At 40.6% G+C, this 27,031-nt stretch overlaps 1 protein-coding gene across 1 annotated transcript in view; it reads left to right on the top strand.

Moving 5' to 3' along the window:
- Positions 1 to 27,031, top strand: part of KDM3B (lysine demethylase 3B) — a 49,315-nt gene that overhangs the window by 17,531 nt on the left and 4,753 nt on the right. The window contains exons 11-21 of the mRNA XM_005523725.2: positions 833 to 985; positions 1,952 to 2,059; positions 6,864 to 6,991; positions 7,653 to 7,932; positions 8,961 to 9,217; positions 12,869 to 13,135; positions 21,161 to 21,332; positions 24,419 to 24,509; positions 24,596 to 24,726; positions 26,025 to 26,144; positions 26,631 to 26,770. Coding sequence (XP_005523782.2) covers positions 833 to 985; positions 1,952 to 2,059; positions 6,864 to 6,991; positions 7,653 to 7,932; positions 8,961 to 9,217; positions 12,869 to 13,135; positions 21,161 to 21,332; positions 24,419 to 24,509; positions 24,596 to 24,726; positions 26,025 to 26,144; positions 26,631 to 26,770 — 1,847 coding nt within the window. The remainder of the gene's footprint in view (positions 1 to 832; positions 986 to 1,951; positions 2,060 to 6,863; positions 6,992 to 7,652; positions 7,933 to 8,960; positions 9,218 to 12,868; positions 13,136 to 21,160; positions 21,333 to 24,418; positions 24,510 to 24,595; positions 24,727 to 26,024; positions 26,145 to 26,630; positions 26,771 to 27,031) is intronic.

The raw sequence follows: 27,031 nt of genomic DNA, 5'->3' as shown, positions 1-27,031 counted from the left end.
AGGAAGCTAATGGTAACTTTCCCAGACATTAAATTATTTTTTCAATAACTAAATACAGAAATCAGCTGGCTCATACTCCTAAGAAAATAGAAATAAGCCAGAGCACCTACCACACTGACAGAAACAGATTTTCTGGATGATTCCGATCCTTTTACGCTCCGGGGACATCATGTAAAAGCTCAGGGTTTTCTAGGGAGGGAGCAGTACTTAATTCAGCCCGCAAGGACTTCACTGAGCAACTAGTTTCCATCTTTCCACTTCGGGGGGGGAAGGGTTTAGGGGAAAAAACAAAACAAAAAGGTAGCCAGTTTAGCTTATCACATGGATAACTGACTATCTGCTTTTTTCCCTTTAGTTTCTCTAGTTTCCTTAGTACACGGGCCGTGAGAGCACCTTCTTTGGCAAATATGTTGGTTTAGAATCTGAATAGTTGGCAGAGATCTGATTAGTGAAACTAAATACACATTCTTTATGGTTTTATATATTGATGTCACTTGTTCATAAAACTAGCAGAAGATTTGTAATTTTGCTGTAAGTTCCATTAGTGCTCCAATAAATTCAGTTATTACAGAGCACTGTAAGGTGCTGCATTTCCTTGTAGTGTGCATTTCGATACCTGACCTTACCAATTCCTAGAAATGGGAATTTTAATAGTGTCACTGGACTAGCAATTCAAAGAATGGGGCTATGAATGTGAAAAGCATGTGTTTCTATACTCTGCCTTCAGGTCATGTTGCTGTTAATTTTTCAGTGTTGCTGAGATATTCTCAAATTAGGTGAGAGAAATGCAAAATGTCAAAGCAATAATTCATAGTGTGCCTTCTCTCTATAGAGAAGGTGGCATGGAAGCGAGCAGTACGTGGTGTGAGGGAGATGTGTGATGTATGTGAGACAACACTCTTCAATATTCATTGGGTTTGTCGGAAGTGTGGTTTTGGGGTCTGTCTGGACTGTTACCGGCTGAGGAAGAACCGTCCACATAGTGGTGAGTACTGGACATTTTTCATCCAGTGTAATCTTTGAACTGACTATAGTCGGGGAATAGTTTCTGGAAAGTTGCAGAAGGTTTTGTGGGAGAGTTACTGAGTATCAGCTTGGAAGGCTGCATGGAGCTTGTCTTGCATCAGCAAGCATAGAGTGTCTACTGAGACAGTTGATTGTGTAGTTCTTTTCCTCAGAAAGTATAGAACAAAAATCAAGTATCTTAACAGCTCAGAAGTGTTGTAAGCAGACACTGCAGAAAACTGCTGCCTTTAACAAAGAGTTAGATTGGAAGGTGGTGTTTTGTTTGTTTTGTTTTGGGTTTTTTTGGTGTTTTTTTTTGGTTTTTTGTTTTTTGTTTTTTTTTTTTTTTGTTCTGTGACACACCAGAATTCAGGAAGGAGTTCAGTAAGTTCAATTTTAAGAAATAGAAGCATGAGAAAGTAGATACCTGGCTGAGCTTTTTTGTGTACTTTACTGTATTGAGACCACATTGGTGGCATGGATGCGAACAAACGGCAATCTCAGTATAGTTAGTTAGTGACAGTTACATTATTAGGTGGAGCAGATGTATAAAATACTGGATATTAATAAGTTTGAATATTGCTGTCTATTCATTATGATAACTTGGAAAAGTATAATGAGAACAAAACTATCAAAAGTAACAAAAACCAAAAAGTATCAAGTAACGAAAGTATTTTAAAAATTGAGGTTAGAAGCCAAGATTTTTAGGTGATTGAAAATAAGCTGCTAGAGATGACTGAAGGAAAATTACTGTGGTAGCTATATATAGTCTGAAGAGGCAGAAGTTGCTGTATACCCAGTACTAATGGTCTGTATTTATATTTTATTTCTGAGATCACCAGGTTCATTTCCCTCACTTTAAGGAATCTAAATAAACAATATTAATGCACAAATATTCTGTATTGTAAAGTTTTAATACAAAATATTTTTCTTTTCTTTATGCCAGAGACAGAGGAGATTGGTGATGAAGAAGTTTTCTCATGGCTGAAGTGTGCAAAGGGTCAGTCTCATGAACCAGAGAATCTCATGCCAACACAGATCATCCCTGGTACAGGTAATCCTTAAAACATGAAAGGAAAAATAGAAAATTTTGTGTTAGTTCTGAGCAAGCAAGTGGAAAAAATACAAACATAGGTGACGTAGCTGATACCTTTTCTGCCATGAATTTAGAGGACACTTCCACTTGCTGCAGCAGAAGGGTTGAAGGGAAGGTAACCCAAGTGAGACCAAGCTGTAGATTTGAAGTGCACATCCTTCTAGCATTAGCTGTGAATTGTGCTCAGCTGTTTTTAAGTTTTAAGTAAATTTGTTTTACTAGCAGGAAAGAGTTTTTTGGAGATGGTTTGGATTTTTTTTCTTCTCTGGTGATGGGGAAGGAAACTAAATGGTCCATGGTGACCATTTTCTTGGCTGTTTACATAACTGGTCCTAAATTTCATAGAATCATAGCATGGTTTGGGTTTGTAGGGACATTTAAAGATCAACTGGTGCAACCCCCATGCCATAGGCAGGGACCACCTTCCACTAGACCAGGTTGCTACAAACCCCATTCAACCTGGCCTTGAACACTTGAAGGAATGGGGCAAGCACAGCCTCTCTGGACAATCTATGCCAGTGCCTCACCACCCTCACAGGGAGTGATTTTTTCCTGATATTCAATCTAAACATACTGTCTTTCAGTTTAAAACCATTGCTCCATATCCTGTCCCTAGAGGCCCTGGTAAAAAGTCTCTCTCTGTGCTTATCACCCCCCCCCGATGTATTGAAAAGCCACAGCAAGGTCTCCACAGAGCCTTCTCTTCTCCAGGCCAAACTGCATCAACGGTGTCAGCCTTTCTTCACAGGAGAGGAGTTGCAGCCCTCTCCTAATTTTCATGGCCTCATCTGAACCTGCTTGAACAGGTCCATGTCTCTCATGTACTGGGCACCCCAGAGTTGAATGCTGGACTCTGGGTGCGGAGGTGGGGTAGGGTAGAGGGGAAGAATCACCTCTCAGCCTGCTGGCCATGCTTCTTCTTTTTATGTAGCCCAGACTGCAGGATGGCTTTCTGGGCTGCAAGTGTATTTTACTGTCTCATGTCTAGAGTTTTCCATCTATGTCTTCCGTCTTCCATGTACCCAAGTCCTTTCCTGCAGGCCTGCTCTCAATCCATTCAGTCCCCCACTCTGTACTGATACTGGGAGTTGTCCCAAACCAGGTGTGGCACCTTGCACTTGGACTTGCTGCATTTAATGAGGCTTGGGTGGGCCCATTCCTTAGGCTTGTCAAGGTCATGCTGGGTGTCAGTCCCTTCCCTCTAGAATCAACTCCACAGCTCAGCTTGGTGTCATCCATAATTTTGTTGAGGTTGTGCTCAGTGCCTCTGTCAATGTCATTGATGAAGACACAAAACAGTATTGGTCCTAGTAAGGACCTTTGAGGGACGCCTGTTCCCCATTGGGCACAGAGACTTTGACTGCAACTCTTTTGGATGTGATCATCCAGCCACTTCCTTACCCACTGAATAGTCCATTCATTAAATTGTACATCTCCAATTTAGTGAAAAGAATGTTGTGGGGTGCTATACTGAGGGTCTTACAGAAGTGTAGGTAGATTACAGCTGTTCGTCTTCTGTTGTTTAATGATGCAGTCACTCCACTGAAGAAAGCCACTACATTAGTCAAGTGTGATTTGCCCTTGGTGAAGTTGTGCTGGCTGTCTCCAATCTACTCTGACTTCCATGTGTTTTGACATGTCTTCCAGGAGAATCTGCTACATGATCTTACCTGGATACTGTGGTGAGGCTGACAGATCAATAATTCTCGGGGTCCTTGTTTTGACCCATTTTAAAAATGGGCTTAATGTTTCCCCTGTCCCCAGTCCCCGGGAACTTCATTGGACTGCCAGGTCTCTCCAAGTATGATGGAGAGTGACTTGGCAACTACATCAGCCCAATCCCTCATGACCCTGGGATGCATTGGAGATGAGAAGGCTGAGGGGTGACCCCATCACAATCTACAGCTTCCTCAAGGGGGTCAGCAGAGGAGGAGGTGCTGATCTCCTCTCTCTGGTGACCAGGAGTAGGTAGGACACAAGGAAATGGAATGAAGCTGCATCAGGGGAGGTTCAGACTGCTTCACTGAGAGAAGGGTGAAGGTTGGGGACTGGAGCACGCTTTCCAGGGAGGTAGTCAGGGCACCAAGCCTGTCAGGTTCAAGGAGTATCTGGATGATGCTCTTAGTCATGTGGTTTAGTGTTAGGTGGTCCTCTGAGGAGCAGGAAGTTGTTCTCAGTGATCCTCATGGTCCTCATCCTGCTTGAGATTCTCTATTGTTCTTCAACAAGAGGAGGAACATTATTCCCTCAGCTTCTGCTTTGAGGTTCAGGGACTTGAGGGAGGTGGGAAGACGGAATACAACTGAAAACTGATGGGAAAAAGAAAAATGTGGAGTACATCAGCTTCCTCCGTGTCAGCTGTCACTTGCTCAGAGATCTTATGTAGTGCAGATGGTGTGTGTTGTATACATTTTCTTTAATCTTCCTTTTCTGGCCAGGGTAACTGTTGAAACCCTTATTACTCTCTGCATCCCTTGTAATATGCATTTTCATCTGTGCCTTAGGTTTCCTGATGCCATCTCTGCACATCTGGGCAGCATCCAGGATTATGTGTCCCTGGTTCTACTGCCTCTGCATTTCATTCTTAGATTTTAGTTTGATCAGGAGGTCCTTCTTGACCCATGTTCTTCCTCTGCTTTCCTTATTTGATTTTTTTACATGGGGGAATTGAGAGTGCTCACACTGCAAGAAAAATGTCCTTAAAGAGCTGCAAGCTCTGATCTGTTCCTTTGTCCTTGAGGGCAGTTTCCCAGAGTGTCCCGTACACTAATTCCTTAAGCAAGTTAAATTCTGCTCTCCTGAAATTCAGTGTCCTGACTACTCTTGATCTTGAGGGCCCATGTCCCTCAAGGTTGTAAATTCCACCAGGGCCTGATCACTGCAGCCCAGGTTGCCACCAGTCTTGATGTATCTGATTAGTTCTTTTATGTTGGTATATGACAGGTCTGGTAATGCTTCTATTGTGGTCAGTCTCTCTATATCATGGATTAAATTATCCTCAAAGCACTCCAGAATTGTCCTTGATTGCTTGCAGCTTGCTATGTTGCCTTTCCAGCAGATGTCAAGCTGACTGAATTTCCCTAATCATCATGTGAGCATGATGCTTCCTGTAGCTGAAGTAAGAACACTTTGTCAACAGGCTCCCTTTGGGTGGGTGGACTGGAGTAAAACCCAGCAGTGAGGTTTTCTTTTTTGGATTGGTCCCTCATTTTTACCCATAAGTTCTCGACCTGTTCATCACTGTTTTTCAAAGCTTTGTGTGGTCAATATGTTGTTTTGTGTGGAGAGCACCTCCCCACAGTGCACCAGTTCTACAATTAATTCTGTCACATTTTAGTGAGAAAGATTAGATTGTCATTTTCTAGTTGCACAATGACTCTGGCTCCTCCTGATATGGGAAACATACATGCTTATGAAAATTCAGAATTTTAGAAGCCTATAAAGTGCTTAAGCAGGTGGAGGGAAACAGAAATACAGCTTGTTTTAAAAGTAGAACCAAGTTGTAACAGAACACATAGGAATTAAGTTGCTAGGTAAAGGACATAAAGATAAGATGTATGTTGTGAAAAACCAGTAAAGGAACACTTAGGTATTGTGAAAACCTGATAAAGCAGAACTTGTGGTTTAAGAATACAGCAGGATCCAGGCTCCTGGTTTTGGCCGGGGCAAACTGACCTTGGAGAAAGCCAAACATCCACTGTGCCTGCCCAGAGATGGGAGTCAACCATCGAACACTGAGGAAGACATCTTTACTTCATCACAAAGACCTCTGCCCGCAACCACCAGGAGGCGTGGCACCCCCAAAGATTAATTATAATATGAAGTGCAAGAAGGAGAATGGGTGGGCAGGGAGGTGTGGGCTTATGGTATCAATGTATATTTAAGCCTGTAACCTGTCTCAACCAGGTATGCGTGTATGGTGGAGAATCCTCCATGCGTCTCTCCAGCTGGAATAAAGCATACCACTTTACAATTTTAGTTGTAAAGTCTTTATTCCGTAATACAACCCTGCTCATCGCCTAAGCTGCATACATTAGTATGAAGACGCCCTCCAGCTGTGCTATCAACCCTACCTGTCTTTACGGGAACATGCCCAAATTCCTTTGAGTTATTTCACAGGTTGTTCCTGCTGCTTCCTAATACATCAGTAGTCCCTGGCTCTTGTCTATTGCTCAAATCTGCATTTCCTTTCCCCACTAAATGTAATTTTAAAATTGTCCATACAAGTCTGGTCAACTTGTTGGCAGAAGCTCTCTTGCTCTGCTTGGCCAGGTGAATCCCATCTGCTCCCAAGAGTCCTGACTTCTCAGATGTAGATTCATGGTCACAGAAGGCAAAACTGTTGCATATGGCACCAGCCACGCAGCCAGGTATTCACCTGGTCAATTCATTACATCTGTCTGTGTACCAGAAGATGAGCACCTGTGCTCCAGATCCTTTCAGCATTGCTTCAAGGGTTATATAGCTTCTTGTGGTGGTTCAAAGTCACCTCATTGCAGTATCGTTGGACCCTGCATCGAATAGTAGAAGTAGATGATGATCTGTAGGATTTGCCAGGTTTGACAGTCTCTGTTACATACAGAAGGTAGCAGTACCACCATTTGTCACACTGTACTGTTCAGGGACAATGTCTTGTTATATAGCATGTGACCTTTTAGTATTTGCAATAATACTAAAAAAACCCCACCCCTTTGAAGATGTAGTTTAGGCCTTTTTTTAGATTTCTTTGCATGTGATATTAAAGACCTAACTTTATTTACAGCGCTTTACAATATTGGAGACATGGTTCATGCAGCACGAGGCAAATGGGGTATTAAAGCCAATTGTCCATGTATTAACAGACAGAACAAATCGGTATTGAGACCAGCTGTCACTAATGGAATATCACAGGTATGTAATTTGAAGCTGCAATTACTTTGTTTGACATTTACCTGTTTAAGATCTATTAAGATGTTAGATCTTTTAAGCTAATCTATTGTGAAACAGGAGTTTTACTTTCTTCATATGTATTCTGAGTATTTTAGTTTAGCAAAAGTTTTCTGGGTCATTTTTTGGGGACATGAGCAGCATCTGTTATCTACCAAGTGGTTATTTGGGCTAATACTCTTACGTAGAAATTGGGTAGGAAGCCATTCATATTGATGCTGTATTTTAAAACAAACCACTATGAGTAGCTTGCAATATGTGATTTTATTTTCTTGTGGTTCCTGAAGGAATCTAGAACAGTTCTGTAACTATTGACACAAAAAAATCCTCCTGTAATGAAAAAAACAGAAACAAAGAAAAGGAAAGAAATCAAAAAGATTTGGCTTATGTTAAAAGATAACTAAAAGATAACATGGCAAGAATTCACATCACAGTGCAGAGGTGAATACACATAGATAAGAAGCTCCTGTATTCTGTTGCTACCTAAGCATAAGTGAATTTTACTGTGTGCTTATAGCAAATGGAAAAACAACAGACAAAACCAAATGCATAGGATATCGAAAATGTCTTCCAAGTTGAACTCTTCCCTTTATTCAACATTTAGCAGTTTATTTTTTTGTTTTAGCTTCCAGCTGTAAATCCTAGTGCATCAGTCTCTGGAAATGAGAATGCCTTTTCCACTGGAGCAGGGACAGCAGGAGTGGGGCAAGTAGAAATGGACACTGTACCAAAATCTGAAGCAACTGATAGTAGAATAGAAGAATCTGCAAAAACAGAGACATTACCAACCAGTAACACTGGGGAAGTAAAGACTAACAGACCACTTTGTCCAGAAACAGCTCCTTCATCAGCTTTACACTGGCTTGCAGATCTAGCAACGCAAAAAGCAAAAGAGGAAACAAAAGGTGAGCAGAAGAAATGCTGTCTGGGGTTGGAGTGAAAAGATAAATGGTAGCATACTGTTTGATTGCTATACTTTGTCAGAGTGTCTAGCCCTAAATAGAAAAGAAAAAGATAAGTTTTCTTCCTTTGCCTCTTGGAATCAGTTTTGTTCTATAGGCTTAGAAAAATGTAAAGCTGGAAAGATGATACAGCTGCAGACAATACTGTCTTGTCACTCAGTTTATTTCTGTGCCAGTTTGTATATTTATTTTCTCAGAAGTTGATATCTTGATGTAAAATGATAGCAGTTAATTTCACATACAGTTTTGTCACTTATTAACTGTTGAAGGAAGTGCAGCTCTTTTGTGTGCTATGTGAAGAGTGCATTTCTGAGGAACTGAGACTAGAGTCCAGTTGGAGAGTTAGATGAAAGCTTAGAGCATCTTTAATACTCAGTAGTTGGAGCGAATACACTTCCTAGATGTCAGAGGTAGCATGACTAACACAGGATTTATTCCTGTCCATATGTCTAGAAGGGACTGCTTTATTTAACTACTTTATTATTTATTTAACTACTTACTGCTTTATTTAACTACTTTCTATTTAACATGTTGATGTTAAATGTTGGTGAATCACTCACAAGTTTTGCAGGTCTTAGTCACTGTAATATTTTGACTGCCATTAAAATTTGAAATACTTAATATCAGAACATCAATTCAGAAAGTCAGGGAAATGTTTTTTTAATTGAATCTATTAAGAAATTGTGTGACAAATTTGCATGTGTCAGACCTTTTTGGATCAAATTTATTGTGCTATACAAAACCTTAGCAGCATATGAAGGGCAAAATATGTGAAGTATCTAATGTCTCTGATTCTCATTGAGGTGCCTCATTCACTGTTACGGTGATAATTTACCATTACCACAAGATTCTGTTAATACCCTATTTAATGCAAGAGCAAATAATTTCAGAAAACTTTGTGATCATTTTAACTTTGCCTCTTGGGGATTTTTTTCTCTCCCCTCCCTATAATGTTTGTATTTATCTTGCAGAATCAGGATCACTGAGATCAGTGCTTAATAAAGAATCCCATTCACCCTTTGGATTAGATTCCTTCAACTCCAGTACAAAGGTTTCCCCACTAACCCCAAAGCTGTTTAATAGCCTCTTGTTGGGCCCAGTGACATCTAGCAACAAAGCTGAAGGCTCCAGCCTCAGAGATCTGCTACACACAGGGCCAGGAAAGCTCCCTCAGGTCCCGTCAGACACAGGAATCCCCTTTCCTCCAGTCTTTTCTGCAGCTTCTACGGTAAATAATTTTGTATTCCTTCAATAATATCTGTTCTAGGGAAGAATTTTCATCTAAATGTCTTTATAGTATTCTGCTGTTGAATGTTGAAACAAATGTAATACCTCACCAAAACTCTCAACTCCACAGATGTGTAGAGAGCTTTCATGTGAATTTTTGGTTTTAGTTTACAACTGCTGAGGAGAGGCTATTTTTTTCAAGAGACCAAGAAAATGGGTTATATTGTTTAGTTGATAATCAGCATCCCTACAAAAGCTCACTTTAAAATTTCACATCTTTAAAAATACTGTAAGAGCATACCACAGAAAACTTAAGAGCAAACCAGTTCTTTAAACTTACCTGTACTTGAAAAGCATTTGAGCTGGAGTATACTTGGGCAGGATCTGCTGCTCCAGATCCAGCTGCTTCACTACAAATCTATGGGGCCTGATGGGATTAATCTGAGAACCTTCAGAGAGCTGCAGATGTCATCGCAAAGCCTCTCTCAGTGAGTTTCATGTGGTCTTGGGAATCTGGAGAGGTCCCAGCTGACTGGAAGCTGGCAAATGTTGTCCTGATTTTCTAAAAGGGCAAAGAGCAGCACCCTGGAAACTACAGGTGTGTCAGTCTCACTTAAGTGTCCAGTGTAATAATGGAAAAGATTATTCTGGGAAGTACTGGAAAACAGCTGGGGTACAATGCAGTCATCGGTCGCTGCCAGCATGGCTTTGTGTGGGTGAAAGTCCTACTTGTTGAACGTGATTTCCTATGACAGGGCCACCTCATTCATCTAGGAAAGCCAGTAGATGTAATCTTTCTGGAAGTAAGTTTTTGATGATGTCTCTCTCAGTATGCTTCTGGACAAAATGTTCAGCGGACAGCTGAATCACCACATTTGGACAACGTGCTCAGGCACAGGGTGGGATTCTTGGTGTGTCCTGTGTAGGGCCAGGAGTTGGACTCAGTGATCCTGATGGGTAGCTTCCAACTCAGCATATTCTATGGTTCTGTGATTCTGTGAGTTTAAGGTGTAGTTGCTATTTCTGAATGCCTTTTCTGGAATAAGGATACTTTAATCCATTTTAGAAGAAATAACTTTGAAAAAACCTGAACAAATCAATGCTATTTGAAGTGGTTAGAAGCATTTAGTTTAAGGAGAAGGTTAGATTCTGTGGAATTTATCAACACTTAGCTCTTTTTGGTGAATACTTTCTCCAAAAGCTTAGGCAGACAGAATAGGGAGAAATACTAAGTGGTTTGTCTCATAGTAGATTTTTTTTCAACTCTCTGCCAGGCAGGCTGGCTGGCTGGAACCTTGATAGTAGTTCACGGTGGTTGGTTTTAGTAGAGGGAACTGTACATGAAAATATGATGCTGCTACAGGAAAGTGAATCCAAGAATACTTCTGCCTGTCATCACTGAGTACAGGAAAAGAAACTGTGGTCACTTGTTTTAAAGCAACTTGTTCCTTCAAGGCTTGAGATAGCCTGTCTGAACTTGTATCCCTGTCCCGGCAACTCTATGCATTCTCTCACCACATATAATCAGATCTATTGTGTAATGTGTGTTTTTGCTTTCCTGACTTCTGATCTTAATTAAGTAATTTAGTAATTAGTAAATTATTAATTTACTAATTAGTAAATTAGTAATTTAGATTTAAAGAACTTATAGAGAAATCTGGTCCAGCTCCTGGCTTGAATGTCTCGATGCTTCGTATAGAATGAAAAAAACATACCTGAGAAACAACAGTTGTGTCACTCAAATTGATAGAAGGAAGACTGCTGCTCAGGGAGACATCTTGATCTTTCTAGACCATTGATAGTCTGTTGTGAAGAATAAGCATTGTCTTTAATAGTTAAGCTGCATATTATCTGTCTTACAGCCTCTAGAGAGTCAGAGTAATGGTACATTTTTAAGACCATCCAAAGCAGATGATGTTATGAGCTAGTCTTATTTGGGTAAGATGGACTGTAGAAAACTAATATAATTCCAGGCAGCAGTAGAGAGTGGAGTCAGACTACCACTGGGGCAGCGCCTCTTAAAGGAGCCCAGGGTCCTGGTGGACAGCAAGCTGTACCTTGGGCAGCACTGCACACCTGTAGCTGCAAAGGTAAACAGTCCTGGGCTGTATCAGGAAGCATACAGCTGGAGCTCATCAAGAAATGTGGTTATTTCATTCAGCCCCTGTTGGGCTACACCTGGAACACTGTTCCCAGTTTTGATTTCCCCAGGTGAAGAATGACAGTGAAATGAATGAGTGTGAAAAATTGCACGGGATCCAGAGAAGGGCCATAGGGAATGATTAAAGCATTGGAGAGCTCGACGCATTTGGAAAGGTTCTAGAAACTGGTTCTCTTCATCCTAGAGAAGAGAATGCATTGGGGATCTGATCAGTCTTACCATATCTAAAAGGTGGTTGTAGGGAATATGGAGGTACTCCTTTCATAAGGATGCATGGTTAACAGGGCAAGGGGCAATACCAGATGCTTCAGGAGAAATTCTATCTGGATATAAGAAAAAAATTCTCCCTTTACATTTAAACAATGGAATAGGCTGCCCTGAGAAGTGAATTCATCTCCTTCCCCATAAAGTTAAAGTTTGGTATGACTCAGCCCAGGGGAACAAAACCTAATTTCAACAGAAATTTACATCATATGATCTCTAGATCTGCTAGACCTAGACTCTTCTACAAGTATTCTACAGTATTTTTTACTGTATTAATATATTCTGTACTGTATTCTACTTCTATTTTTTACTGAATTAATATATTCAGTAATGAATAATGTTATGTTTTAGATTGATAGCTCTGTATATGATAAATTTTTATCTGTTGAACTTTAGTTTTTAAGAAGATTAGAATTTTTGGGAGGGGGGAGGGCGTGGTGTTGATTGGTTTATTTTGATTTTTTTTTCACTTCAATGAGAAGGTTTTTGCTACCAGAAATCTGTCACACCCCTGACCCCTCCAACAAATGTGTGAATAAAGATCCAATAAGTGTTCATCTTCTGTTGAATATATGAAATACATTTAGTGTCCTAAGTATTTTGCTATAAATAATGCCTATAGACAGGCTTTTTATTTTTTTAAGTTAAAAGATAATTTAAGATTTTGTTTCTAACCTGGTAGGAATTTTAAACACCCCCTGAGTTTTAAATGTCCCTTGAGGATCATGGCAATCTGAACCAGAGAGTCTGTCTACTAGTGGTTCCATTGACATATAGGAAGCACTTTCTCCTCTCTCTAGCAGTGTTTACTTAGTGTTCGCATATCCATCAGCTTACGTGTCCCAAGGTTGAATTCACTTCCTTGGTAATGGGATGAGGAAAACGGGCAAATAGAGTTGGGATATTAATGAAGTTAGGAAAAATATGAACTATTTATACGATCTATGTAGCTGAATTTAGATCATTAAAGTTTTCTCTTTTATGTCTGCATAATATTTTTCTAGGTAGCCTTTAGTCGGTTATTTTAACTTCTACCATTGTAAAACAGAGCCATAGCCATTTCTTTTCTTACTTGGATACAAGTCTGTCTCTGAGCCAGTTTGTTTCTGATGCATGTTCTCCTAGTAGCGCAAGGTTGTTCGTGACTAAAGTCTGAAGGAGAGCAGATATACATTAATACTTATACTCTTGCAAGACAAAACTCACCTCCCGATTTATGTCTTCTAGGGGGTCAAAGGTAAAGCCAGCCTGCCAAACTTCTTGGACCATATCATTGCTTCTGTGGTGGAAAACAAGAAGACGTCTGATGCTGCAAAACGAGCTAGTAATTTAGCTGACACACAGAGAGAGGTGAAGGAAATGGTAATGGGATTAAATGTGCTGGATCCACACACTTCCCACTCTTGGCTGTGTGATGGTAGACTTCTTTGCCTTCATGATCCCAGCAACAAAAACAACTGGAAGATCTTCAGGGAATGCTGGAAACAAGGCCAGGTGGGTGATAAGTATCCTACCCTTGCTGCTTATAAGTGTCCAGAAATTGCAGTCTTTACCTTGGTAAAAACAGTCTATTCAAACTTTGGCCAGTTTCTCCTGAGTGAATATGGTGAATGAATATTTCAACTGTAGCTTTATAAACAGGGGACACAGCAGCCCTGGTCACTGTATGCTGTATTGACTCAAGCCCATACACTGTTGCATATTGAGCTTTTCTCAGCTTACTATCACGAAAGTGCTTGCTGTGACAGCCCTTTTAGTTGTAGTGTGCTTTGTGCTGAACCTGCTCTGCTCTAGTACAGTCCAGTAGTGAATCCACTCTGATTTCCTGTGTGCATCTTAGCATTTACCCCCCAATACATACATGCTTTATAGCCTCAGGGAATGGTTCATTCCTTCCAGCTGCAGAATGTGCAAGACCGAAAATCTTGCATGCAGTAGTCTACTGAATTTTGGATGTACTTGATCTCACCCTGAGCACTACAGCCAGTGGGAACCCAATATTGTTCTGGGCTCAACAACTCACGTATATAGCGCTCTAGTGGATTGTCTGAGGTGCCATCAAGTGACTAGGCCTTCAGACAACAGACTGTACCTTAGACCTACTCTCAGCATAGCCATTTTTTCAGATGTCAGTCTGTAGGGGTTCAGCTCAGACTTCTCCAGAGAGTCGGTAAGATCAGCCTGGTCAGACAACCTGAATCTCAAAAAACGGGTAAGTGATTGCTGCTGCAAAGGAAGTGTACCAACAGAGCATGATGTCCATTGCTATTTAAACTGTATTCCTGGCACTTGGTTCTGTAGGTGCCTCTGATACACTTACCTTCACTCACAACTCAGAATTGAGACCATTTGAGCTAGACCTATAGGTCCCTCATCATCTTCTCTGGAGAAGTACTTGTCAGCTAGTCTGTTGTTACAGTGCTAATGCACTTGGAAGTCACATTCTATACTTATTTGTGGCTGTTCACAAGATGCTGAGGTGTGGTGGAGGAGCAGGCTGCACATACCTCTTTTGGCATTCAGAGTCCATTCCTGACAGGAGTACTTTTCATTTAAGTGTAGCCTGTCCCATGGAACTGCACATTCTCTGGGTTCCTTGGGCACAAGCACAACTAGCACATTGCTGTGAGAGCTGCAAACATGACTGTTGTGCCACCAGCTGCATTCCGGTTCATGATTCCTCTGGCCAGCTCCTAATAGTTAGGACGGTACTGTGCAGCTCACCTTCGCTTGTCTGACTAGAAACTTCATTGCCAGCTTCCCAATAAGTGCAGTTGCCTTCCTGTCCTGACTTTTTTGGGGCACATAGGAATCTCCTTGTTTCTGGTTTTTTTTTTATTTTACATCCTGTTGTATTTTTCTGATTTACAAGGGATTTCAGATCATTCTTTTGCAATGCTGTGGTGTCCATAATCTGCTTTTCTTTGCAAAGAGCTTCGTAGTCTCTGGTTAGTATACTTTGATAATTTTCTCAACCCATTCTGTCAGGAAATACTACTGTCTCTCCTAGGGGTATCCTAAATATCTTGAGAATGCCTGCAAAAAATATGCCTGTCAGTTTCTTTGACAATGAGACTGGTTAATCACCATGTGCAAGATGCTGCTTGTGACAGTGGAGTTCTTGACTGTTAATGGGTCTTGAGAGACTGCTTGAGGAATCTAGAGATATGATTATGGATCTTGTGTCCGATGGTAGCTTGCAGTATGCATCGCCTTCCAAGCTGGTGCACACCATGAGGCTCTGGCTACAACTGCTATACTCTTGTACTCTTTGTGACCCGCTATTTTAGGCTTTGCCCTAAGGTATGCTGTTGATGATTTTGGGTCATTTTATCATTCAGAGGACCCCTTGAGTAGGAACAGACTGGGCAAATCATTTGCTCATTCAGCAATCCTTGAGGTGGTGTTACAGTCACTGGAGTTTCCTGTTGAAATGTGAAAAGGGATGGAACAACCTCCCTTGTTCCTGCATAAGAGAGAGCATGTGACCCAGGCAGGCGTTATGGTTTCAACGAGGTTATTTTAAACAGAATTTCTTCAAGCATTGACTCTCTCAAGAAACTGTGCTCTGTCACAGTTCTTTCTTGGCTTACATCCTCCTGTACATCCTAGCTGCACCTTTAAAGGTGAAGTGAAAGAACATTAATTCTACCACCATTTTCCCAAATCCTCTTTGTTTTGTGGTTTGGAAAAGATTATTGGGAAAAAACCCCTTATCCACCCTCCCCGGCACAATAAATGCACACTGGATACTAGGTCTGTACTATGTGAAGATCTATGGTGGCACCCCAAATTGTTAAAAGAGAAAATTATTTTCCCTCAATGCTTAGATAATAAATGGCACTTTTTCAGTGTCACTCCAAAGGAGCGACACTGAAAAACACTGGTGTCCTTTGTCTTAGAAATTGTCAGAACTCACTGACATATCTTAGAAATATCCCAGAATTCACTGAGACCACAAGAGTAATTCTTGCTGAAGTTGTTTTTCAAGAGCATTTTGCTCTCCTGAAGATGGCCGTTGCTCATCTGGGGGTATGCTAGGATTCTCACCCTATAGCAACCTGTTATTTTCTGAATTTTCATGCTAGGATTTGGTATAGTACTGGAGTTTTGTTGTTGTTGTTATCTGTAGTTTGAGAGCAGATTTGGCAGGAGATGTCTACCAGGCAAGTCCACTGTCATTTTATCTTGGAGCCCTATCTCTGTTCTTCACTAGAGAGAATATTTTCTTTCTTCCATGGCAAATTTGCTGCTTAATAGCCAGAAGGGTTCTACTAAGTTAAGTAGTTCGGTTGTTTTGGGCTTTCTTTTAATTGCTGTTTACAAGTGGTCAAGTGAATACAACAGGGATCAAAATGTCGCAATTTTTCTGTTCTGAAGACAGCTGGTTTATCCATCAGCTTGAAATCTACCAGGTAATGCTTTCTACACATCCTGTGAAAGGTACTGTTATTTTACTCATACATGATCCCTAGTGTTTGTTTTAGAATATGCTTAAACTTTTTTATTGCCTTAAATGTTACCATTCTTTGCTGTGATGAGGGAGTATATTAAGATTTGAGATTGCTGTATTTGCTTTGTTATCTTAGGGAGGTTTGCTGCTTGTCAGGGTGTCACATTTGGGACATAGTGGAAAGACTACCACAGCTTACCTGTCCCTCAAACATGTGCCCTCTGCTGCTTTTCTGTAATGGTACAAACAGTACTACTGGGGAAATCGAGTGACTGCATGGGTCTGGGAGTATTAATCAAGGCCATGGAGCCCTCATGCCAGTGAGGGGTAGGGGAGTGGACAGATCCTGCATGTCAGCCTTAGTTGGTTTTAAATAAGAGAGTTTTTATGATCATGGAAACCTCTGTGAGGATTGAGGGTTGCTTGGAAGAGATAGGATCCATCTAAGCAAAAAAAAAAAAAAAAAAAAAAAAAAAGCATCTTTGCCAACAGACTGGCCAACCTTAGGAGAGGAGAGCTGTAAGCAGGAACGAGGGAAGGAGAGTATGACCAGTGATCAAGGAAGGGATTAGTTGACTGATTTGGCAAGCAAGCAGTGTGAGGTGATGTGAACAGGAGTAATCCTATACTCAAGAAACCAAGGATGAAAGATGTCCACCTCAAGCATATGCATGTAAGTAAGGATGTGTGCATCACAGCATTGTGAAGAAAGCTCTCACGCTTTCTGGGAAATCAGCGTGACTAGGTGTCTTTCTGAAGTACCTGTACACTAATGCATGCAGCACATTGAACAAACAGGAGGAATCAGTGTGCAGTTTTGCAGCCGTGGTCTCATTGGTATGACAACTTAGTGGGATAGCTCATGTAGTATGCTGTAGTATGGGAAGGAATAGGTAGAGGCTGTTCAGGAAGGACAACACAGGAATTGCGGGCCAGGAAGGTGAGGAGGGAGCATTGCTGTTTTGTGAAGAAGCAGCTAGAGTGCTTGGAATTGTGTAGGAACTGATGATGAGCCATCCAAGAACTTATGGGCCAGAAGCAGTGAGCAGAGTAACATGGACAACATTATGGCAAGTATCTGCTGCAGGCCAACTGTCCATAAAAACATGATAAGGCCATCTTCAGAAAAATGGCGGAAGCCCTGTGTTCACATTTCCTGGACCTTGTGGGACCACCCTGACAACCTCCTGAAGGAACAGCACAACAGGTCACAAGCAGTCCTGAAATTTTCTGAACTACATTGATGTCAGTGTCCTGAGACAGCTGATCAAGGAAACAGCTAGGGAAGAGCACTTGTTCCGGACCTCACGCTTTCACACAAGGAAGAACTGGTTGATGTGGAGATACAGGGCACCTTTGGCTGCAGTGACTATTAGATGGTGGCATTCAGATCAAGATTCTGAGAGGAGGGAGCAAAGCAAAAAATCATGATCACAAATCTGGGCTTTGGGAGAGCAGGCTTTCACCTTTTCAGATACTTGCTTGGAAAAATCCCATGGGGATATGGTCTTAAAGAGGAGCTCAGGAATACTGGTTGATCATGCTTAACCTGCCTTGTAACCTTCTGCGATGAGATGACTGGCTTGATGGATGAAGGGAAGGTACTGGATGTTTTTAATCTTAACTTTAATAAAGGCTTTTTACACTGTCATAATGTCATCAGACAAAGTGAAGCACATACTTGGTAAGTGAGCAGTGTGATGGACTTAAAACTGACTGAAATGCCAGAGATGTGTGAGACCACTGTCACTAGTGGTATATCATAGCGGGTCACTTTTGGGGTGAGTAGTACTTGTCATGTCATGTCATTAGTAACCTAGATGGGATAGGGTTTGTAGACCCTTAGCAAGTTTACGGACAGTACAAAACTAGGAGGAATGATGGCTAGAGCAGATGGTCGTGCTGCTATTCGGAACAGGCTGGAGAACTGGACTGAAAAGAATCTGGTGATGCTCAGCAAGGAAAAGTGTAATGTCCTGTGCATCAAGGAAGAATAACATCCTATAGCAGTTGCTGAGAAGCAACTGTTTGGAAAGTGGTTTTGCCTAGAAGGATCTTGGGGTCTCAGTGAGCAAGGGAATGACCATGAGCCAAGAATGTATCCTCATGACAAAGAGAGTTGTCAGCAAGTTGAAGGAAGTGATGGTTCCCCTTACTGTGTTCAGTTCTGGACTCTCCAGTTCAAAAGAGTTGTGGACTTACTAGAGGATACCCAGCAAAGGTCACAAAGATGATGAAGGGTTTAGTGCATCACTTAGATGAAGAGAGGCTGAGTGAACTGGGATTGTTCAGCCTAGAGAAAAAAAGGCTAAGGAGAGTGTGGGAAGGAAATCTTAAGAAGAGGGAGCAAGGCTCTTGTCAGTGGCCACTGACAGGACGAGTGGGAGCAGGTACAGGAAGTTCAGCTTCAACACAAGAAAATACTCTTTCTCGTTGTGAGGGTAATAATTTCCAATCTAACTGTTTCTATGGGGTTTTTTTTGCTTTTTTCATTCCCCTGAAATTCACAGGAGTAAAGTAACAACCCCTTTTTGTTTTCTTAAATCTCACTCTTCTGGAGTTGAGGTTTCATTGCTGCCTTCTAGAACTTAATGGCTGTGTTATATTGTATTTGAAAAACAAAGCCATTTCTGTTACCCCAGAGTTTTTTCCATTCATTCCTGAATCAATAGTTGTCCTCATTTAGGGACTAAAATCAAAACTAGGCCTTTTAGAGGCCATTGAACAATACAAAGGAAGCAGCAGTTAGTTACTGGAGTTATGCTGTTTTTAAGCAGCATAACTTTGAAGTTGCTTGTATATAGCTCTGTAGGTATCTTTGCCTAACACATGGATACTACATCTAGGGACATCTGTGTTTCTCAGGGTTATGCTGAGCTCTTTGTGTGAATAAACCAGGACCCACTATCAGATCCTTGTTAACTTATAGGGCACAGTTTGGAATTAATTCAAACTTACGTAGCCATGGGAACTGCCATTTGAATATAGGTAGCAGTGGGAATAGTCCATGTGCAAGTTGACTTCATACCCTCTTTGTTTTCTCTCAAGTTTGGTAGCTTTCTTTTGAGATGGTAGGGTGAGAGGAACTGAAAAGGTTTTGTGTCACAGTGGCAGCTAGCTTATAGCTACCAATAAATTTGGCTGTATCGGACCCCCAAACTCAACCAGCATAGAAGTAAAACAAGTCCCCAGATGGCGCAGGGATGAGTTAAATGCGAACTCAAGCAGGGACCTCAGCCAATCATGTTCAATCCAGAAAGCAGACATACCACTAATCAAAGAGCTGGGCAGTGCTAAAACCTTGGCCAATCAGTTGTCTAAACCTGGGAATTTTAAACTCACTATATAAGAAGGTTCCAAACAATAAAACATGCTGTTTTGTCTCATGATCAAGAAGACTCGAGTCGTGATTTCTGTCTCCAGCCTATGACTGCACATAACAAAAGTTTTGGCAGTGTTGGAAGGATTGTCTGGTATATCTTTCCCATCTGTTGTCAGTTTAGCAAATGCTTTGAGTGTTTATGGGGAGAGGCCACTGAAATATCTGTGTGGAATATATGTACATCATTAGCCTAAGCATCTTCCCTTTTGCAGATGAGCAACCTTTTTCCACTATGTGATTTTGTCGTACAGAATTAATGTTGATCTGTGATTATACATAAATAACAAGTAAAATAGTTAAAGAATTCATATTAAAATATTAAAATTTCACATGAGAAAGCTTCAGTACAAATGCTATTTCTAGTGGTAGTTGCACGTGTGCTTGAGAAAAAGGACAGGAGGTGGGATTCTGCACCTACTCTACTACCACAGGTGGATTCACCCTGTCTGGCTGCCAGACCGCTCTACCCAGCTACTTTCTCACTCCCCCTTCTCAACTGAACAGGGGAAGAAAATCAGGTGAAGAAGTTTCTGGGTCAAGATAAAACCAGGGAGATCCCTTAGTGATTGCTGTCATGGGAAAAACAGGTTTATATTGTGATAAAGGAGTTGAATTTATTGCCAATTAAAAATAGAGTAGGATGGTAGAGAAAAGACAAATCAGTAAACACCTTACCTCTCCCCCTCACTTCACCTTTTTCCTAAAGACTCAACTTTACTCTCTCATCTCTGACTATTCTACCTCCTTCCCACCACAACCCCTGGAGTGACACAGGGGGGATGATGGGAGTTGTGGTCAGTTCATAACACTCTATCTGCTGCCCTTTCCTCCTCACGCTTTCCTGCTGCTTCAGTGTGGAGTTCCTCTCACAGGATACTATCCTTCACAAATGGCTCCGACATGAGTTGTCTCCATGGGCTGCTCCAATGTGGGTCCCCAGTGAGCAGTTTTTGCCACAACACTTGCTTATTAGTGGGATTCTCCCTACAGCTTCTGCCAGAGCCTGCTCCAGCATGGGCTTTCCATGGACTTCCTCCAGGGAATATCCCTCTGATGCAGTGCAAGATCCTCTGTGGACTGCGGGTGGATCTTTACTTCACCATGGTCCTCCACAGGTTGCAGGGGGACAGCCTGCCTCACCATGCTCTTTGATGGGCTGTGAGCACTTCCTCCATCACTGACCTTGGTGCATGCAGAGCTGTTTCTCTCCCTTCTCCCTGCCTGCTGTTCATGTGTTGTGTGTCCCCCCATCTCTTTCTCACACACACATGCGTGTCAGCTGTGGAGAACTTTTCACCCTTTCTCATTATCACAGAGATGCCACAAGCATCAACTATGGGCTCAACTTTGGCCAGTGATGGGTCTTGAGCCAGGTGGAACCAAGGGGCAGCTCCCAGTCTCCTCTCACAGAGCCTACACCTGCTTGCCAACACCTTGCCATGGAGACCTGATGCACTTGCCTTGGCAAGTCTAATCCAGCACCACTTCTAAGGGAACTGCACATGGCGTGGTTATTGGACTCTGGTTATTAGCTTGATGCACAAAAACCGGACGTGGATGAAAATAGACTTGTGGTGTCTTTTGTATGGTGGTAGCCAGGAGTCTTGGCTCTTTTAAGATAGTTTGGCTGCATGTGTAAGAAATTTGGTTATGGTGGAGTAAGCATTCATCTTTGTATTCTCAGCCCGTGCTGGTATCTGGTGTCCATAAGAAGTTGAAGTCAGAGCTCTGGAAACCAGAAGCTTTCAGCCTGGAATTTGGAGATCAAGATGTAGATTTGGTGAACTGCAGGAACTGTGCCATAATTTCAGACGTGAAAGTGCGTGACTTCTGGGATGGCTTTGAGATAATATCTAGTAAGTAATATTTATGGCTGACTAGTTTACCTGAGCAGTCTGTCTTCCTACCTTCAACTCTTCATTTTCCACCTGTTCTCCTAAAAAATAAATTAAGAAAAAATCCGAATACCTGTCAGTCTCATCCAAAGAAGCCATTGCTCCTCATGTGTAGCACACCTTAGAAAATGCTTTATTGTTGAAGATTAGGGCAGGACTGTCCAAGAGAGCTGTCTGTACTGCATTGTGTTGGTGTCTGTTACTTTCATGTGTCAAAAAATGATCCATTTCATGGGAAGGTACTTTTTTTTTTTTTAACTTTTCCCTGTGAAATTAATCCTCAGCTACCATTTCTAAGACAGTAAGTAATATGTCTACCTTTGCTCTCCTTTCAACCTCAGTTTTTGTTGTAAAATTAAAGGGAACCTGCACAGCTAAAACAGATGGAGACTTTTGATACTAAAACTTGTGTTTGGTGGAATACATCAGTCAAGTAAATTTGACGCTGCAGATTATTTTTTGTAGTAGATGATCTGTGAGTACAAATACAAATTTATATCTATTATGAATAGCAATGCTATGTATGTGCATGCCTCACATGATGACACATTATTTAATGCTCTAGTTCTTTGAGAAAATCTTCTGTCAAGTGTGGATGGAGAAACTAACCAGCTAAAATTTCTGGGCACATAAGGTTAAAGAGCTTCTGAAAAGCAAAGTGCTCCATTTTAGATTGTATATACCTAGATCTTAATGGTCTTACGGATGTTAGAGCTGTAAAAGTTCATTGCATTTTTGCTGATTTTAGAGTTGCATATAAAATGTTTTCTGTATTTATTGCTGTGTGCATATTGCAGAAACGGTGATGGTGGTGATTGGTGGATGACTTAATGGAATGTTCATTCAACAGTCAATGAAATCATAGATTTGCAGACCAAGAATATTCCCTTCCTAGTTATTTTCTAATAAAAAAATTCTCAGCTTTTGACTTGTTTTTTAAATGGTTAGTACAGAGGATTGTATTTTGTACTGTTAAATTTCATACTGTTTTTGTTATTAATCAGGAATAAATGGCCTTGGAGGATATAATGGTGTGGTCTTTGTGTATTGACAGTAATTGGGAAAGTTCACAAACTGTTCACTTTTGTGCTGGAGTCATTCATGAAAATAGTGAATTTGTATGGGTCAAGTTACCTTTGACAAATGTTACTTGTAGTTTGTCTCCAGGCAGCTAAGCTTCTTTCAGCAAAATCAGCTTTGGGTTTTCTTTTAGACAAAGCCTTTATCTCACTATACATGAGAAAAATTAGTGACCTAGGTTGGCAAACCTTATCACTCTTGATAGTTCCTTTTAAGTACATTATATTTAGAATTTATTCAGCTATGTTCAGTCTCTAATATAGAGGAGTATTTGCTACTAGTCCAGAGATTTCACATGCTAATTCTTATGAAAACTGTTGTCAAATTACCTAATATCTCTGACTTCTCTGCATTACATGAATTCTAAATTTATGAAATACGTGGCTGGTTACCACTCTCACATTAAGTTACTAAAGAGATGTAGAACAGCCCCTTACTTTGGAGGTGTTATTGAGATTATTCTGTATGATACTTTAATTAATTTTAATATTTTGCTGTTTCTTTTAATACTTTTGGGCTCAAAGTGGACTTCTGAAAGGTCTGACTTTTTGTTTTAATCCTTCTTACACCTGCTTTTCTTTGCTGATGAGATATTTTCTAGGGCTTGTCCAGTTTCATGTAATTTGTCAGATCTATATGTTTTCATCCAGGTAGTTCTTCACTCTCTCCCTTCTGAATAGCCTCCCTACAAGCTGCTTCTTTTTTAGAGCAAAGATCCTTGCTGAGTTCAACATCTTGAGTATGGGGAATTGTGAAACATCTTTAAATTCAAGTCCTTGAGCTTTTCAGTTCACTCGCCTCTCTAAAATCTGCAGCCAATCAAAGCTAGTTATCTTTAAATCAGTCACTTCAGTTTGCATATCTGCAGTTCTTATTTCCTTTCAATTTCAGTAAAATATTTTTTATATTGCAAACTCAGTCTGTGTTCTGTAGCCTGTTGATATGTAATGCAGATGTGATTTACAGGTCTCCAAGTCCTAATTTCTTAGATATGCTATCTCTTCCAATGCTGTCAAGAGCTCTGCTAGATCAGTTTGGCTGACAATCCTTGGTAAGGTAGGAAGCAGTGAAGGGTCTTACTCTCTGGGGAAGTGGGGATGCTAAAGTGCTAAGACTGCTATAGACCTAGTTTTTCAATTGGTGGCCTCATGTAGAGTTGTGAAAAATCTGGTAGAAGAGCGAACTTTGTTTTTCTCTAAATGTTACAGTGAGTTCTGAGCTACTCATGTACCGCTTCCAGATAGACTGTCTTAGCCCTGAGATCTAAGGTAGCCCTAAGATCTGAGGTAAAACAGCATATGGTCAGTGCTGTCATAGAATACATCCACTGTTGCACGTGTAATGCCATCTTTCTGTGCTGCCTGCTTTCTGTTTCAAGTCAGGACTCGTTGAAGAACAAATGTTTGGTTTTGGCACTCTTCTAATTTGAGTGCCTCCAGCAAAGAAGAATTAAAAAAAACGAAAGGCTTTCTTTCTTTGTGACCATCTACCCTTTAGCTTTTTTGGATGTGGTGTACCCCAGTTTCTTGCTTTACACTGAAGTTAAGGCTGATTTCAGAACATGAATCAATAATTTTATAGAAATACCACTTCTCTTGAAATTAAAGATAAAACTCCCTTGGACTTTGGTAAAAAGGAGTAAGGAGTAAGGAAGAATGCTTTGGAAAGGCTTGTTTTTGAAGTTGAATAGAAACTATTCTAAAACTTAGCATCTGTACAAGTGCTGTCAAACTTCTGCTGTAGGTGATTATCTATCTTATCTATCTATCTATCTATCTATCTGTCATCTATCTATCGTTGTTAAACTGCTGTTGGTCATACTATGATATTTCGTGGAAGCCCAAAACAAAACCAGGATCCCTTTTGCTGTGCATTGTAAGAGGTACAAAAACCCTTACAGCTTTAACAAGGTAGTGGGCTGTGGTAAAAAGATATTACGTGCAGAAATCTTAATTTGTTTCTTGCAGAGCGGCTCAGGTCAGATGATGGTCAGCCAATGGTACTAAAGTTAAAGGACTGGCCTCCAGGGGAGGACTTCAGAGATATGATGCCTACGAGGTAAGTAACCTTTAGTATTAGTGCTGACAGGACTGCTGGAGGTGCTACAGGAGGATAACCTGCCTTTTTCTGTCTTTGCTCTTTAGGTTTGAGGACTTGATGGAAAATCTTCCTCTTCCTGAATATACCAAGAGAGATGGCAGACTGAATTTGGCTTCTAGGCTGCCAAGCTACTTTGTCCGTCCTGACTTGGGTCCCAAAATGTACAATGCATATGGTATGTGAGTACTGTTCTGCAGATGCTGGTTTTTGTGACTCTTAATTACACTTAGAGCAAATACAAGGCTGCGGCATTAGTCAAAACTCAGTGCTTATCCCAGAGCCTGCTGTTACTTTTTTTTTCATTTAGTCCTTCAAATCTATTCTTACATTTGCCCTCTCTCTGTCAGATGTGCTCTTTTCTGCCTTGTATATCTAAGAGGTGTACATACAGTAAGTTTGCAAACAATTATTAATACATATAACAGGCATAATACCAATACAGGGTTCAAGGAAAAGTTAATATCTTTTTCAGAGCAACTGAAGTGTTAAAGAGGAAAATGATCCACCTTCTGGGCACTTTGATCTGTTTCTGGCCTGTTATGATAGGTACTGTTCAGTGAGTTGAGTTCTTAACTTCAGAAACTTGTATTTGAAACAGAAAATAGATAAATAAAATGGTGATCCTAAAAACTCTTAGAGGCACACTTCTGTTAGTGTTTGCTGATACAAAGATATTTTCTTCTTATGTTCTAATTCTCTGCCATGTTACTTGCTAGAGATGGTTAAGCAGAAGTAGAAAGAGAGGTTGCTGTTGAAGTGCAAGAGATTAAAAAAAAGGGAACATGTTAATAAGAAGGTCAAATAATTAAGAAGCAAACATTTGAAATCTTTCTCCATTACTTACAGTCAGTTGAGAGGTTTAAATTCCTTCAACGTACAAAGGTAAAAGCACTTGAGTGTGCAGGAGATTTTCCTTACTGAATTGTAATCTGAATCGAAAATGATGAGTTGATCACTAACTGCTGTGAATTCAACTGGTCATGGATTTCACAGATTAGTACAAGAAAATAAAAAACTGCTGAAGGCTTATACTTCTAACAGTCCATTAACTTGCTGCACACAGTAGGATGCTGATGTCACTTAAAGCAGTTCTCTCATGCCTTCAAGCAAAGGAAGACTTGCTTTGTGCTTATCATATCTAAGTTCTGTAGTACAGACTGTATAAATGACCCTCAGAAAGACAAAACTGTAAACTACAAGTTCTGGCTTTGGTGTTAAAATGCTTGTTTTCTCATGACTTGGGTAAACTAGGTTTGTTACTTCTGTTTCCTGTAAAATTAAAATACTACTTACTTAAGTGAAGTTTTTGCTTATGCTACACATGACATGAACATACCTATTTCAGTTGCTGTTTGTCTTTGGTTTCTGCTCTCATTGCTGTAAAAAGTTAGCTTTCCATACAGATTTTTCAGTTAGGCTATTTCTATAAGAGATTAGTCACAGAATTTGGTTTTATTTTGCACTCTGTTATAGGCTTAATTACTGCAGAAGACAGACGAGTTGGTACCACAAACCTGCACTTGGATGTGTCCGATGCTGTTAACGTCATGGTGTATGTTGGGATTCCCATTGGGGAAGGGACCCATGATGATGGTAATTAATGCTTAAGGAAAGCTGTTTTCTGTACACTAAAAATCAATTGTGTGTGTAAGAAGACTGTGTATTTTATTGTTTAAGCTTGTCATATCTATGATATAATTCAAGTATACGAGGTAGTTTGCTACATTCGCAGCACGTAAATAAAAGTGCGGTGATGCTTCATTAGTTTCCAACTGTGGGAGCAGCAGAGTTTTGCTAGAAATTAGTACATTCCTGAAGAAAGGAGGAGAAAGAGTAACTTAATACCCTGTCTTCTCCTTGTATTTGAATAATTGTAGCTCAGTTTAAATAAATGGCTGAGCTTTGTGATTGTCCGTCAATTGACAGGTTCCCTGAACTCTATTAAAATGAAGCTTGATGAGCTTAGGGCACTGTATGATGCAGCAGTTGCAGTGTGACTGAATTTAGTAGCTCCTCTTATCTACGTCAAAAACGAGCAGCTTTGCAATCATATTGCTTTTACACGGATTCCCCTTTCAGAGGTTCTGAAAACAATTGATGAGGGAGATGCTGATGATGTAACAAAGCAGCGAATCCATGAAGGAAGAGAGAAACCTGGAGCATTGTGGCACATCTACGCTGCCAAGGATGCTGAAAAGATACGGGAACTTCTCCGAAAGGTATGCTGGTTACGCAAAGAGAGCTTGAGCTTACAGGGTTCCTTGACTAGCTTGCTTATAGCAGCTGAATGTTACAAATTGCTATCAACATCAAGTGCATAGGTATTGCACTTCTGTCTTTGAGGGCATTGATAGTTATTGTGCTCGCAAGTTTTCAGCCTGGTCTGGAATCTTCATATTAATGCATATTGCTATTTAAGACCTAAAATACCTTAATGGAAACAATGTTCTGCCTTGAAATAGTTTGTTACGGTTTTTGGT

Source organism: Pseudopodoces humilis, chromosome 17 (genome assembly GCF_049639895.1).
Source record: "Pseudopodoces humilis isolate 2021_Gansu_Grassland_sample_001 chromosome 17, ASM4963989v1, whole genome shotgun sequence".
Taxonomy (NCBI): domain Eukaryota; kingdom Metazoa; phylum Chordata; class Aves; order Passeriformes; family Paridae; genus Pseudopodoces; species Pseudopodoces humilis.
The sequence above is the reverse complement of the archived record's forward strand: the minus strand, read 5'-3'. Positions and strand labels throughout refer to the sequence as shown.